Genomic DNA, 15,571 nt, shown 5'->3' with positions numbered 1-15,571 from the left:
AAAACAGAAAAATATCAATAACAGGAAAGTAAATCTCTTCTGAACACATTTTAAGATTTGTTATTACCTGATATAAAAAAGTATGTAAGCTTGCTGACCAAGAACTCTTTTAATGTCAGTATGCACTACTTTAGCATCATTCATCTGATACCAAAGTCCATTACCAGCCTGCAAATAAAGACAACGATTTCTTTAGGTGAATTGCACGTTTTCCAATTGAAATCACGGATAGGAACAAAATACACACATGTCAAATAAAAATATAATGAAATCTTTTTCCCTAGAAACAGTAGCTGCTAGTCATGCTTTAATTGGTTTGCCAGCACAACCTTTACCCTGTTAGAAATGCTGTTGACTTCTACCTTTACATAGCATATATAGTGTCCTGAGTGACAGCTGACACCGTGATGTACCAGCACCGCGTATAAGGCATAGAGCAGTGGTTCTCCCATTGACTGCGACATGTAGGCTCTCAGGTCCAAATACTCCGGATATTTCACCTCCTAAAGAGACATCAAGAAGATAGAAAAATTATCCCAGAGTACTTCGTGGACTAGCCAGAGAAAAACACTTCCAAAAAACACAGACTAGAATTGATTTCTAGAATATATTTCTCGAATATATTTCTTGATTCACTACAAATAAGTCTTCCCATAAACAACGGTTAAGACTAGAAGTTGCAGAGAACTGTTTCCTGATGAATCAGCCTTCTCAGAGGAAAGCATATGCTTCTTGTCAAGCGGGAACTTTATTGATATTAAGAGAAAGAATAAGCCATAGTCGTTAGTCTACAATTATTGTCTGAAAATATTAACAACTTTCAGCTTTGGGGGATGTCCCATTACACAATGATATAGTTGCATTACAGTGGTAAATATACCTTGTTGATCTTTCCACCTGTGAAATCTGCAAATCTTTTCAGTGATATTGTGAGAACCTTGGAAGAACGGTGTATGGTAAATCTCTTGGACGCAGGAACCATCTTTTTACACCTTAAAACCAAGCAGAGATAAGTGTTTGAAGGCATCTTCTTTTTTCGCCCCCAAAACAAACTCCTTTTAATGTCTCACGCATGCCTATGCTATTTGAATGATATTTACTTGCATAATAGGTTGGTCTTTTTTCTTTTCATAAACCCATGCACTGCGTGTCAGGTTTGTTAATACACAGAAGAAGGTCAATTTTCCCAACAACTCAGAGCATAGCGGGAACAGGAATCTCTCACAAAAGGGTATGACCAGGTTGGATGGCAAGGTACCATTTCTTGGTCTACAAAAGTGGCTATTTGAACTCCAATCCTGGATACATTCTTTCAGCTTTCAAGGGAAATACAAATACTGAAAGCGGAACGAGAGAGCCTTGGTCCCCAGGGCTAGAAATTGCAAATAATCTCCAACATAGGTCGACTATCAACATCAAAAATACAACAGAAGCACATGGTCATTCTACAGGAGGGAGACATTTAACAGTAGGAAGTCTTCATGTACTGAGCTTGTCTGGAAAGACACTGAACCCATCTGCCATCCTTTGAAACAAAATAGTTCAGTTTGACACATTGCCCGCTCCAAGGTAGGACCTACGGTGTAAGCAGTGAAAATTAGCCACTAGCCCAGAGAACAACGGAAACTGGGCAGTTTACATCAAGAAAAGTACTGTCGAGAGCTAATAAATAGAAAGAACAAAAGTAGCTCTTTTTGAATTCTGATGGCAAAATACAAGCCAGAGAATTGCAAACCCATAGGGAATGCCTATGAACAAGACTTTTCCCCTCCAAGGAAACAAAAATCCAAGTCTTTTATAAACTTCCACAAAACTTGTAAGTAGATCCAAAGTTTAGAGGTAGTCCAACAGAGTCATGCAACATAGAAAACTGACATCTAGGATTAAGACCTAATTCGTCAAAATCTTACTCGCTACATTTATAGCAATTCTCTCCATCCAGCTCTTCAGGTTTCACAAAGAGTTCCAGAGCTCTGCTAACAGACGAAACCGCCTAGAGCAGCGAGAAAGAAGAGCGCAAAGTCACCGTAATTCAAAATTCCAGACACATACTAGTAGTTTATAAGAGAATCTTACTAACATACTCAAGCGATCTACTAGGAGCACTGTGAAGAAGGAGGCAGAAAGAGCATGCTCAGCATTGACCTCACCTGGAAGGCATTTGACTTTGGAACAAATACTTTTCCAGTAGCCTAGACAGCATCTACAGTGTGCTTTGTCATCAATACTGGGGACAAATTCATCAGTCTAACAATTAGATGTATATTGAGGTAGAACAACAAAGAAGTATGAAAGCATTATAATTTTTGCAGAAAGAGAATTCTTTCCCCTTAAACCCAATGCAAATGTGGAGACTATTTACATGGGTTCCACGGAAGGACAAAGTCCAATCCACTTCCTTAGCACCACCAAGCTCTTACGTTTTAACATTATATGTGGTTTGGTTTTTTAAGTTAAACAAGTTTAATTTAGAAAGTTATGCATGTACTTAAACATCATGAATTATATTTAGAAAACATCTTACCTTTATATCCAAAGTGATATCAAGAAATGCCTCATACGTATCCGAAACTGCTTTGCAATTCAAGCACTTCACTGGAAACAAAATATAAATGCTTAACATTATGTGAAGGAGACTAACTGTCCAAATTCAAGTTGTTGACAGATACTACTTTAGACAAACTACAGACTGCTTTACTACCGACAAAAGACACAGATCAGTTCTAAGGACAGGAATATTTTTTCAAGTACCTCTCGATCTTAGAAATCCTCCAAATATTTGATGAATGATGGTGGTAGCTTGAGAAGATCTGTCCAATCTGGAAATAAATTATAATCAGACCTCAGAAGATTTAAGGCACAGAGTTAACTCTTCAAAGAGTTTGATGAAAACCAAGGATGATGTAGACTTGCGTTGCTGATAGTAAATAAGGCACTAAAAGGTGCTAGAGATCATTTCTGAGAGTAAATAAAGGACTAGAAGGTGCTAGAGAATGTATGAAAGTGAACTTGTTTATGCTTACTCGGTGCTTCCGTTCAAGCACGCTTCCTGCATAGCATCAACAGTATAGCGCAAGAACTCGTGTGCGTCTTCTTGACTGCCAAAACGGAAATGTTGTCCTATTCCTAAATAAGAAGATGATAGTATTGACCTCATTTAAAAATGAAATCATTCTTGTATTTCTAAAATCTCTCTTCATTGGAGTGTTAAAACCACTTAGACACATCAAATAATTATTTGAAGATTACAAGCTATTGAAAAGAAACACATCTGAAGCCACTTACGACTGAGATTACTGATAACATGCGTAGGCTCGATGGCATCAACAGTGCAACGCAGGGCCTGGTTAATGTGAGTCTCCATCGTGCACATCATGCAAAAATCTTGTTCACGACCTGAAGAGTGAAAGAGCAAAGCATCCCAGTCCAGCGAAATATCCATACCTACAAACATCTAAGTACAATTTAAACTATAGATACAATATCCACTCTCCTTGCTACATTCTATTCTCCCAAGATGCCAATGTCCCAACAGTCTTGTAACATTTCATTTCACACAACTTGACAGAAGAAAAATATCCACTAAGCCTGTATTCAAATGCATTTTGTGATGAGAAATCTAAAAGACTACTGCAAAGTCGCAGTTGTAAAGGCTGACAGGAATGTGAACTCCACAGGCTGCAAAATGTATTACTCTCTAAAATTACTACCAAATGCATTACTGTCCAATGCACTTCATTATTCCCATGAAGCAATAAATGATCCTTTAATAAACAAACAAACAAACAAACAAACAAATAACTAACTAAATAAACCATGGTGCATTAATTGCACTCCATATGCTATTCGGAGCCCACTGCTAATACAGTGCTCAAAGCCAGCTGCTACAGGTAAAATCAGGCAAATAAGCTTATCTCACAGAATCACTGCTGTTCTTTCACCTTCAGAGCTATCCAACAGATTCAAAATACTGTTAGAAAGTACTCACATGACTGGCTGTGCTCAAGAGAAAGCATGTAATTGGCAAGTGGGGGTGTGTAGGTCAAACACTGTAGAGTAGAATTAAGAAAACATGTGTTGCCAAGATTGTACAGGCCAACTCCAACACTTTGTGTTTCTCGCCAATCCATACAAATCTTCTCAGGTGGAAAAAGAATGCTCTGTGGCGGAGCAATTCCATCATTAACGACTGCAAGAAAGTTAAATTTAAAAAGAGATCTTGTTTGTTTGTTTCGAAGAAAGGTATTTAAAAAAATACTATTCTGCAGGAGCACCTAGAGGAGCTAGCTACAATCCAAACCAGAAAAACTTATTGCAGACAGCTTTAATACCACCAAATTCAAATTGGCTGGTCAACACAATGTTTTGGGGAAAAAAAAAAAAAAACAAAAACAACTTTAGTCAACCATTTTAATTTTTCTAAGGCAAGGCTAACTGCCATTCTGTTTGTAGCACCTAATGCCAAGTTCCTCTCCATCTATAATCTTTAACCTGATTAACTCAACTACTGTTTTTTTCCTTATTATAACTTAAACCACAAACTTAGACTTGAAATTATACGGTAAAAACGTAAAAACTAGGAACTAGGAATGACGGTACCCCTACAGATACCAGATTTTTTCCTGAGCAATGTTATCCTTCAAAAAACCTGTGAAAAATGGAAGCTGTGAATAGCAACAATCAAACACTTTTCTCTGCAAAACAGAAAAGACATGGAGGAATCTGTGCATTACAAAAAGCTCCCCATATTTCTCTGTTGACTGTAAATATATCAAAATTAATTTCTGTAACATCAGTCACTTCAGTTGCCTTAGGGGATTCGCTTTTGAAGTCTTTGTTCACAGTAGTCCCCTTCTCTATCAGTGCAACAAGTAAGAACTGCATTTTCTACTTTTGCTTTGAAGAAAATGGAGGCAGGATAAAACACACACTTACTTAGATCTCTTGGGGCAAAAGCCTTAGAATTTTCAGATGATCTACAGTAAATAGCACCTCCACGTCCTTGGGCCACAGAGACTTGGCTTGAATCTTCTGCAGGCACTATCCGGCCCCAGTTGGCGGTGCGTGACATCAGTATTTTAGGACTTGGTTTCTTGGATTTGCCAGACCGCCTTGAAGAGGGCTTTTTAGGCTTTGAAGATTTGGGCTTCTTAGCTACGGTCATTGTTCACATCTGCAACAGAGACAGAAGTTCTGGCTGACGTAAGACTATCAAGAAGCATTCCAAGAAGAAAAGAGTAACAGAAGTCCTGTCACTTAATCTCAAAGAAACAGCCTTAAGAACTAAATCGCTGGTATGAATGATTTAAAAAGAATCCCCAAACTAAACACACAAAGTGAAAATTTCCATCTAAACTCTATCAGTATTACTTTTCGCTTCTGCAGAACTAGTGGCTGATGCCATTTCTTTCCCTTCCGTAGGATTTTAATCCATTACAACTCTGGAGTCTTTTTAATATAAAAATGTAGAAGACATTCTCTGAGGGGAATCAGTTATTTATTGATTTCCGGAGTTGCGCAATTATCTGTTAATTAGTACCTATGATCTAATAGATAATTGTTGCAATTATCTATTGCTGGCATTAGTAACGGAACACTATTACTTCACTGCCTGCGTTTTTCTGTTTCGTCTGCACAAAGGTACCCAGAACTCACTGCTACTTTTCTTCTGTCTTTCCAGGGCTCGCCCTCTACCTCACTGTCTACTGCACCAGTCATGAGGGGTTTGTTGTGATTCTATAATGAGCCTAGCTTTTAAATACACCTTTTCTGGGCGTCACTTGGTGACGGCAAGTTAATTTGTGAGGGCTCCTCAGTCTACATCATGCGGTCGCTTTTTCCAGGTGAAAAAGCGGAGCTGTAAGTGGCAGTACACTAAAGCCCTGGCATGCTGAGATCCAAGAGGAGAGATGTTTGGCCCTCCTTTTCACTCCTGGGAACCATATACCTCAAAACCCACAAAGGATGGGCTATATCTCAGAGAAATCTTGGGAAAGGAGAGCATGAAGAGCATGTTTGCAAATTTATTTCTCCCTGGGCTTCTTCTGCTTCTCCAAGAAAGACGAGTTTGAATATAACTTTGGCAGCAGTACTTCTGGTGTTTTACTCCTACCACATTTAAAACTCCTACGAAAAACTGAAAAGTTAGACTAAAAAGCAGCTCTTTCCGTTCTCCTTTCTAAAGTTGCACGCTTTCCTCATGCAAAATAACAGGGGAATGTAAGCTAGAAACGGAAATGCTGAATGTAAAACAAAACAAAACAAACCTCAGCCCTCCAGGACAAAAGCCAATAACTGCTACAAAGTCCTTTTTAAAATGCTGATTAGGTTTCAAGGTGATACCGCTTTAAATAAGCGTAGTTGTGTGTCCATAGGCAGAAGCTGAATAATGACAGGATGAACTTCTATACTTCATGTTTTGTTACTGTCTTACTGTAGCACACAGGGACTTGTTACCTTTAGGGAAACCACTAACCTCATGGAGGGTTTAAAACATAAGCTAGTTTGTTATACCAAAATGACGGAGAGAACAAAGCATAAAGTGCTTTCAGATTTCTAGCACGCCTTGATTGCTGTCCATTAAACTTCAGACACGTTAAACAAAACACAGTAAATAAGAAAACTCCTAGTCCCACGGCTGGCAAATTGTGTGCAGAGGTTGTAATTAGAACTTTTTTGCCTTGACGTTTTACATTTAAAATTGATTTTAAATCCATTCTATACACACTTTCCATTCCTGAAAAAACAATACGCAAACCTGACAAATGCATTTACATGAGAAATGAAGTCGTCCTTGTCCGATTGGAAGACTAAGGTGACAGCTCCTGGGCTCAGGGATAAGCTCCGATCTTCACCAGTGACAGCTCCTTTTGTAGGATTGAAAGGGAAAATGTTTCAGCAACACTTTGGAAACATACTTAAGGGACAAGAAACAAAATCAAGACTGCAGTGAGAAGGAGAACAGAAAAACAATACTGCAGGGAAAGGAAAGGAAAGGAAAGGAAAGGAAAGGAAAGGAAAGGAAAGGAAAGGAAAGGAAAGGAAAGGAAAGGAAAGGAAAGGAAAGGAAAGGAAAGGAAAGGAAAGGAAAGGAAAGGAAAGGAAAGGAAAGGAAAGGAAAGGAAAGGAAAGGAAAGGAAAGGAAAAAAGAAAAAAAGCGAAGGGAAGGGAAGGGAAGGGAAGGGAAGGGAAGGGAAGGGAAGGGAAGGGAAGGGAAGGGAAGGGAAGGGAAGGGAAGGGAAGGGAAGGGAAGGGAAGGGAAGGGAAGGGAAGGGAAGGGAAGGGAAGGGAAGGGAAGGGAAGGGAAGGGAAGGGAAGGGAAGGGAAGGGAAGGGAAGGGAAGGGAAGACCTTGATCTTTATACTGACCAATGAGATAAGCCTTACACATTTTTAAGTTTATTTTTGACAACTGGTTGAGGTGTTACCAGCTATTAAGTACGATTCAAGAGCAAATATTAACACTAGAAAGAAGAAATCCGATCCACCACCACTGTTTCAAAATACATCCATTTCTCATTTGGAGATGACGTCTCTCTGGCAAGGTAGTAGAAAAACTGTAAATACCGATGGAGCTTCCTCTCCCGATGTTCCATATACATACCGATGCTGTTCCTACACCTACGCTCTGAGCATAAATTTATGTTGACATGAGTGACAAGAGAGGGTGTTACTCCTCTCTTTGTTTGCCTTGAGAGACACACCTCTTGTCCATTGAAAAGTAAATTCAAGATTCCAGATCACTTAAGACAGTTGCTATCCCCCCATTCAGAGTTCTGCAGCAGCACTCTTCAGATGTGTTTAGCAGTCTCTTTAGAAAATGTTATCACTTAGGACCTGCTTCTCAGTAGGTCCACGTTTGGCCTCCGCTTAGCAGAGAGTCAATCCCAGCTTAAGCTTTCGTACAAGAGCCCCTTCACGAAACGGAGTTGAACCCTGACATAACTGAGTTGAACCTTTAACCTTGAAGCTTCCTTAAAGAAGAAAGCAGCACCCAGGCCAGGAAATAGAAATTAATCGTCACTTTACCCTGAAACGCAGTGGGCTATTCTGTGCTGGCAGGATTGCTGCCGGGCTGGCCGACGAGGCGGCGGGCAGCTCCCCGGGGCCACAGGGCCTGGCACAGGGAGCCGCCGGGGGTCTCCAAGGTCCAGGAACAGCGGCAACAGCGGCAACAGCAGGGACAGAGGGGACAGCAGCGACAGCAGCAGCCACCTCAGCCGGGGCCGTCTCCACAACCGCCACAACGGCCTCGGAACGCCGCCGAACTCGGAGCTCCAGCGTGACGCCTTGTGAACCTGGCCGCGCTGCTCATGGCTAAAACCAGAGCGTTTCCTCCGGCGTGTGTTTACTGTCGGTGCTGGATCGGCCCTCACCCCGAGCTCTCCCTGCCGGGAGGGCTTTGGGGTTGGGGTTTCCCTCCCGCCGCCGCCGCGGGCAGGCCCCGCGCGCAAGGGGTCCGCGCTGGGGAGCAGCATCTCACCCACGGCGAGAGACCGAGGGCACGACATGAAAAAGCCCCGACATGAAAAAGCCACGACATGCGGCCGAGGCGGCGGGGAGACGGCTCTGAGGGAGCTGCCACTTCGCCCCGCCGTCCTCCCCTCCCGGGCCGCCCCGCCGAGCCCCGTGCGCCTCAGGCGCTGCGCTGAGGGGGTGGCTGGCTACTGAGACAGCTGCCCAGGGCACTGCTCATGGCACCGAGCCTGACGGAGGTCAACAAGTGTTGAACAATGCTCTCAGACATCGGGTCTCACTTTGGGGTGGTCCTGTGTGGAGCCACCAGTTGGACTTGGTGATTATTGGGAGTCCTTTCCACCTTGGGATGTTCTCTGATTCTAGGTCAGCAATCCAGTAGCTGATGAGAAGTGTGGAGTCATTCAAAGGGAAGAGAGAGCACAACACTTCTCGTTTGCAGAAGCGGCTATTTGGTAACCAAACCGATGATTCCTTTGCTTCTAGAGCAACTAACAGCAGGGATCCGCTTTACAATGGAGGGAAAAGAGTCGTTGGCATGTCATGTGAAGTAAGCTTCAAATCCCAGAGGATGATTTTGTTGGAACTTTATTCAGCTGAAAACACAGAAGCCTTGCTTCTGCTTGTGTTAGGTACAGCTCCAGTTTACTTTGGTTGGGAGGGAAGGCATTCCAGGCTAATGTGCTGTACCTGTTCCTTCAGCTCATTGTCCATAAACGGAGGAGCAAACGAAATCAGTTTAATCTCCATTAAATGCAGCAGACAAAGCGGAGTAGAGGGCGATCTAGCACTTAATTTTTCCTGTAAGCAGGAAACCCAGAACTCAACAACACTTTTCAAATCTTGTCCTGCAGTAAATGACCAGCTGAGTGAAGCTTGCATTTAGAGGATGTGCTCCTCCAGTAGACGGAAATAGCTTTTCCTCTTCACAAGTGCAACTGAGTGGTGGACTGGCAGCTACGTGGTTAACTAGTTGTGCCAAAGGGGTTGTGTTGAATGCACAGAAAAATATGCAGGTCCCAACAGTAAAGGGTTGTCTGTAGGCATGACACTGAGTACAGATGTTGTCTGCAGGTTCGTGCAGAGTGCACCGCGCCAATAAGCACCGAGTCGGAATGCACACGAAGGTCTTTTAATTATATAATTACTTATAGAACTCTGCAGAGTCAGGTACTTGGCCATCTTTCGCAAAGCAAGCACACCTCTGACTCGAATCACCGTCATTTATACACAGGAAACTTGTGAAAACTCTCTCTTTGGCTCCTTTGGATTGGTTATTACAGCTCACCTAACTTATCTCCACTGAGCTTGTGCATTACAGAGGAATACCGGGGGGGAGGGGGAACAGGAGAGGGGGGACACACACCGAATCCCACATTAGCATAGATTAGCATTTTGACAGGTGTGATTTTTAATGTGCTAATGACCCTTAATGAGAAAAAGGTTACTAGAGGTCAGTCTGGAGCTGGTGTTCTCCTTCCTGTTTTTTCCCTTTTAGCCCTTCTCTTCCTTGCTTCTGCTAGCTCAAGGCTACCTGTCTCTCTCCTTCTTTATTTTCTCAGCTAAAAGACTGCACAAGCTACACGCCTCCCTATTTGCTTCAACATTTCCTTGGTTTTGTTTTTGTTTTTTTTTTTTTTTTCCCAGCTCTGGGACGACACAGGTGTGGTTTGATATTTGCCAGTATAGCTAAAACTCACGCCAGTCTGCTCACGCACAATAAGTAGTAAGATTTAAGGACTGGTTTCATCGGCTTCTTCCATACTAACATCCTTCTTATGTTTTAGATATGCTGTAGTTAAATCAACACTAAGTTACTACTTGTGGAGTAATCGCCTTAAGCGACTAGGCATCATAAGCACACCTCCATCCCAAAAGCTACCCGCCTCCAAGGTGCAACCACCCCTCACTGAGCACGCCCTCGGAATTTCTCAGAGCCTGTACCTTTAAACGCAAGTGAGATCATTTCTACCACGCACAACCAAGATATGCATGACTAGAGTCACTCAAGCTCCACCTTAAAGATAGAAAATAATATCAATTGCTTTAAGAGAAAGGGGATGTTAGGGAAGATACTATCAGGAAGGATTCCTTCTGACATCACTCGACAGGCTGAGCCTCTCACTCCCCCATCCCCACTCCATTGGGACGCCGTGGGGTAAGATCTGAACGCTTGCTTATGCCAGGCGTCTCTGTGGAATCTTAGAAATCTCTAGAGTTTTGATGCTTTTTCATGTCTTAATACCTAGGCTGTGTACCTGTGCATTTCATGCATGCTAGCTTGCTTTTGCAGACAGTGAATTTATCACTGACAATCCAAAGAACCTGTGTACCTGTCGCCGTAAGAAATTGCACTTAATTGCATTCTTCCTAGCTGTGAGAGTTCTCCTTGAATGCGACTAGAGCGAGGCCGTACTGCGTTGTTGGTGAATCCGTGACCGTGATAGTTCAGCACCCTGAATCCGACGGGACCCATGACGGTCAATCGGCTACACCCCTTAACGTGACACTACTAGACGAAGAAGATGACAGGGCTTGCATGCACTGCATTAGGCTTTGCATGTGAAAACACCCCCAAATAATTTCACGTACATTTAACGTTTTTAAAGGGAAAAAAACAGGAAGGTGTAGTCTCTCTGTAAGCTACAGCCCTACATAGTTAAGGCATCAGCATTCATTCCTTTGCTTGATAGCAAAGTATGAACATACAGAAGAGTTAAATATTTTCTTTGCATTCTTAAAGGCGATTTTTCAGACTTGGGCTTCAGTTGTTGGAGTTGAAGAGATCAGTAGACATCCTTACTTTTACGTTAAGACCAAAATCTTTATCTAAGATTGTGTTATCGAACGCAACTAAACTCCCACCCCCACATGGTTTTTTTGTAACTTCGCAATGATCTTGCTGCAGTCCCACTCTGATGGTCCTTCAGTAACATGCAAACTGCCGTGGCAGATTCTGTTACAGTGCTTTTCTATTGACAGTGTGCATAACACTCAAGGTAAAGCCCCTCATTTCGCAGTGGGGACATAAAGTGTTTCTTTGGACCCTGCTGCTTCTGTTAGTACTCATTTTTTCACAAACTTGTTGAACTTGAGCCATGCCTACTGAGCCAACGAATGCTTTGATGACACAGTATTTTGTCAAAGCAGTTTTGCTTCTTGGAGCTACAGAAGCAGCTCTGGCTACGTGATAGGGAATTGTGCTGCATTGGCAAAACCAGACTTAGCTACAGACTTACAACACTTGCTAACTCGATCTATTTCAAATCTCATTTTAACTTTAAAGGACAATCAGTTTTGTGGCTCCTGTCTTACTAATTTGCCTTGTTTTGCATGGAAGGGCAGCCTGTGAATGTTTTGCTTTATTGCATGCTTCAAAAAAAGGCTGAGGAAGAGACTGGAGGAACCTTTGCTATTCTATGGACTTTCCCCCGAGAGTGTGGAATTGCAGGCTACTTGGATGAATGTTCCAATATGAGTAAGGGAGCAGACCTCAGCCAAAGGAGGTGGAATCCTTGCTTAATAGTATCAGTGTGGGGACATCTTTGCTTAACGGGAGCCATTTAAACTCTTCATAGAAACAAAATAAGCTGGACATCTTATGCTTGGAAAGCAGTATGGTTACACAGCTGCTAACATAATGACTTGAGTCTTCTGCTCTGCAGCTTCAGGTTTTGTTTTCAAGCAGTGCATACATCAGTTTAAGCTTTGGACAAGGAGATTTGCAATGCAAATAGTGATAAACCAGAATCAGCGGCGCTGACGAGTGTAATGGTGAAATGCAGCAAATCAAGTATTCCTGGAGAAATGTGAGATTACAAAACTAGTAAGCCATGAAGCACTTTTGTGGTTGTTGTTGTTTTTTAAATCAATTCTTATATGCTGAAATAGCACCTTCAAGAAAATCTGTTTATCTAGCCAGGTAACGGTGTCTCCCTGTAAACAGGAAGGAAATGCCAGGAGCAGCCATACCTCTTTGCTGTCAGAATAAAGAGCAAGTCGAGGCCAACATCATGCCATAGTGCAAAGGCTTGCTAAGAAAGATCGTTCTAAGAGGTCTGCAAGAAAAGATGACTTACTTTGTCATAAGTTTGTCAAATAGAATGGACGAGTTAGTAGTCGAGTACCGACTGTGTCCGACTCTACAGCTGCGGCGCAGCTCCAAGTCCCTGTTTTCTCCGTGGACTCGTCTCACAGTTTTTGCACCAGCTCTACTCCTCAAGGTTCTGGTGACTGAAACGCAGAAACAAAGGATTTTGAAACAGTGAAGATGGGATTCTCCTTATTTCACCGTTGCTCTTGTAAAATGGAAACAGACAAACAAAAAAGGCACCCTGAAGTGGATTGAGTTTTCTTTACATTTCAGATCAGAAGTTGGTGTCACAACCACTGCATTCCACTTCTTTATCGCTATGCACATTTAAACTGTCTACTTAAAACTGGGACCTGTAGGGAAATTTTTAAAGAGACTGAAAGCTAGCCAGACAAAAACAAACGTGCAACTTTTGTTCCATGCAGGAGGGAAATCTACTCCAGTTATTTCTGTCTTGGAAAAGTGAGAACAATCAACACCTTTCTCTAAGGTGTTTTCACTCCATTCATGTCAAACTGTATCTAACAGTGCTCAAAACAAACACTAGGACATTGCAAGCCTCTTCCTAAGAGGTGTATGTTTGATTACTCTGTTTATGCATGCAGCACTTCCATTTCCTGCATTAGGATCTAACAGCTCAAGGAGGGAAGAATCGTTTCAAGAGAAACACCCAAACACCACATAACTCAAACTCGTGCTTTTTAGAAAAAAGCCTGCCCATTGTTTGCCATACAGCACCCTTTGGCACAGGTTGGTTGCTTGCACTGTCATTAAAAGAGCCAAGAGGACAAGGGGAAGGGAAGAGCTACACCGCTGTGCTGCTAGGATCACAGCTAAGGTTTACTTTTGTGCTTGCCAGCTATAAAACTAAGTTTGAACTTATCAAGTATCGATTTACTTTGCACAATTAGAACAGTTTGCTTTGTGCCTACCAAGCTGCAATTCACACTGCTCCCTCCCCAAGGAATCCATAAAATCTCCTATTTGCACCTACCTCTCTTCACAGAAAAGTCACTGAGGAGTGAATTCAGCTGACTACAGAAGGCTTTGGGGCCAAATGAAAGCCATGGAGTGACCAAGTGCCATCCTCTTCAGTAACCTGCGCAAATAGGTATCCCGGGTACTTACAGCCACTTACCTGTGCTATATTCTTTTTTTCGTTCCAATTTTGGCTTTCTCAACTGCCTACATTAAGAAAGAGGACAGGGCAGAGAAGGGAGAAAAGACTTGTTGTATTAGACCCATCAAGGATGGGAAATTTCACCATGTTTACAAGCCAGTGCTCCATGGTATACAAAGAGAAGCCTGTAGGCCTCACGCAGGATCCACATCCCAAGTCTGTTGCGTGCCATATACACGCGGTTCTGTATGTACCCCCATTTCCTAGCTTGCTCATGTTGAATTCTCAAAATTATGAGCAATAGCACCCAAGTGGAAAAGATACATGTCCTGGTTTCAGTTAGGACAGCGTTAGTTCTCCTCCTAGTAGCGGGTAGGTTGCTATGTTTTGGCTGAGGATGTGTGAAAGGATGTTTAGAAGAGTGCTGATACCACCCCGATGTTTCAATTGCTGCAGAGCAGTACTTACAACAAGCCAAGGACCTTTCGGTGTCTCACTGTCCTACTGGCGATCAGAATCGGCGCACAGCAACAGCTGCGAGGGGACAGACTCAGGATGGCCGACCCCAACTGGCCAAAGAATTCTATGCCTTATGGCAACACGCTGCACCATGGATAGGGCGGGGCAGCCGGGCTGCTAGGGGGTACGCTGGGCACTGGTCAGCGGGTAGTGAGCAACTGCATTGTACATCACTTGTTTTGTACACATTACTAGTAGCAGTACTATCATCATCATCATCATCATCATTATTATTATTTTCCTGTCTTAATAAACTGCCTTTATCTCAACTCGCGGGCTTCACTGTCCCGTTTCTCTCCCCCATCCCAGAGAGGGAGGTGGGAGGGTTGCAGAAGGGCTGTGTGGTGTTTAGCTGCCGGCCGGGTTAAACCACAACACCACCTCAAAGGGGTTGGGGAAAAAAACAGTTTTTTTTAGAAAAGCGGAAGACTTTCACTGAGAAGAGGGATGCTAGTTTTAAGGTACTGGTACGCCATCAGCATGCTCATAGGCCTCTGCTGATTTTAGCCGGAGGTTTATCAGGCCACAACTCACTGCACATGCTTTCTCTCTTGCTTTTCAATCTACAAATCGAACAGAGATTGAACATATAGAAATACAGTACCTTGAAAAGCATCTTCTCTTGACATTTCCCCTCAGTATCGCCATACTTTCTTCAAAGCTGGAGACTGAACACCGCAGGATGCTTTTGCTCATTGATCTTAAACGGTGTCCGTTGAAACATTCAATACTGGGAGAAGAATAATCCTAGGGAAAGAAGGAAACAAGAATATATTTATGTGAACCACGTAGATTCAGATAAAGAAATTATGCCTCATGCAAGTTTAATTGACCCTCCTGACTTGGTAGTGGGGCAACTAATGGCAGGCAGACACTGAAACGCTGCTGTGCTCAAGAAAAACTTGGAGAGAAAAAAAAAAAAAAAAAAAAAGCTTTCAAAACTAAAGCTTCCCTTTCCCCACCGTTTTCTTGTGGATAACTTAAGCTTAATATCCTTGGCAAAAAGATATTGCAGCAAAACCTTTCACATAAACTTAGTGTTTCGTGAAAAACAACAACAACAACAAAAAACTTTATATTCAAATGAATTTAAATTAAAAAAAATAAACTAATTAATTTAAATTAAAAAAAAAAATAATTCAATTGACTGTTCAGAGGAACAGTCAAGCTTGACATTATACATCCTAGAATTAAAATCGAGTTTGAGTTTTTCTCCCATCTCCAGACCTTGCTAAAGATGCTTATTAGGAGCTCTGTCAACAAAAGTGTAAGGCTTGTTATATCAAAGCTTCGAACCCTTCTTACTGCCCTTGACCTTCTTCACATTGCTGCTCCTACAAGGGTGAGTACTATCATTTTTAGTAC

General features: G+C 42.3%; 1 protein-coding gene across 1 annotated transcript; it reads right to left on the bottom strand.

Annotated features, from left to right (window-relative positions):
- Window positions 1-3,019: 3,019 nt before the first annotated feature.
- LOC311428477 (ubiquitin carboxyl-terminal hydrolase 42-like) lies at window positions 3,020-13,666 on the bottom strand (the record flags this gene model as incomplete). The annotated part of the gene is made up of 7 exons (XM_084539908.1): window positions 13,562-13,666; window positions 12,554-12,707; window positions 6,775-6,866; window positions 4,936-5,173; window positions 3,989-4,189; window positions 3,286-3,396; window positions 3,020-3,126 (listed from the first exon to the last, which is right to left on the bottom strand). Exons 4-7 carry the CDS (start codon window positions 5,162-5,164, stop codon window positions 3,020-3,022), a joined length of 648 nt encoding a protein of 215 aa, XP_084396034.1. The 5' UTR covers window positions 5,165-5,173; window positions 6,775-6,866; window positions 12,554-12,707; window positions 13,562-13,666.
- Between the last annotated feature and the right edge of the window lie 1,905 nt (window positions 13,667-15,571).

Source organism: Aythya ferina (assembly GCF_964211825.1).
Source record: "Aythya ferina genome assembly, contig: HAP1_SCAFFOLD_86, whole genome shotgun sequence".
In the NCBI taxonomy this organism is placed as follows: Eukaryota; Metazoa; Chordata; class Aves; order Anseriformes; family Anatidae; genus Aythya; species Aythya ferina.
This window is presented reverse-complemented; position numbering and strand designations above follow the sequence as displayed.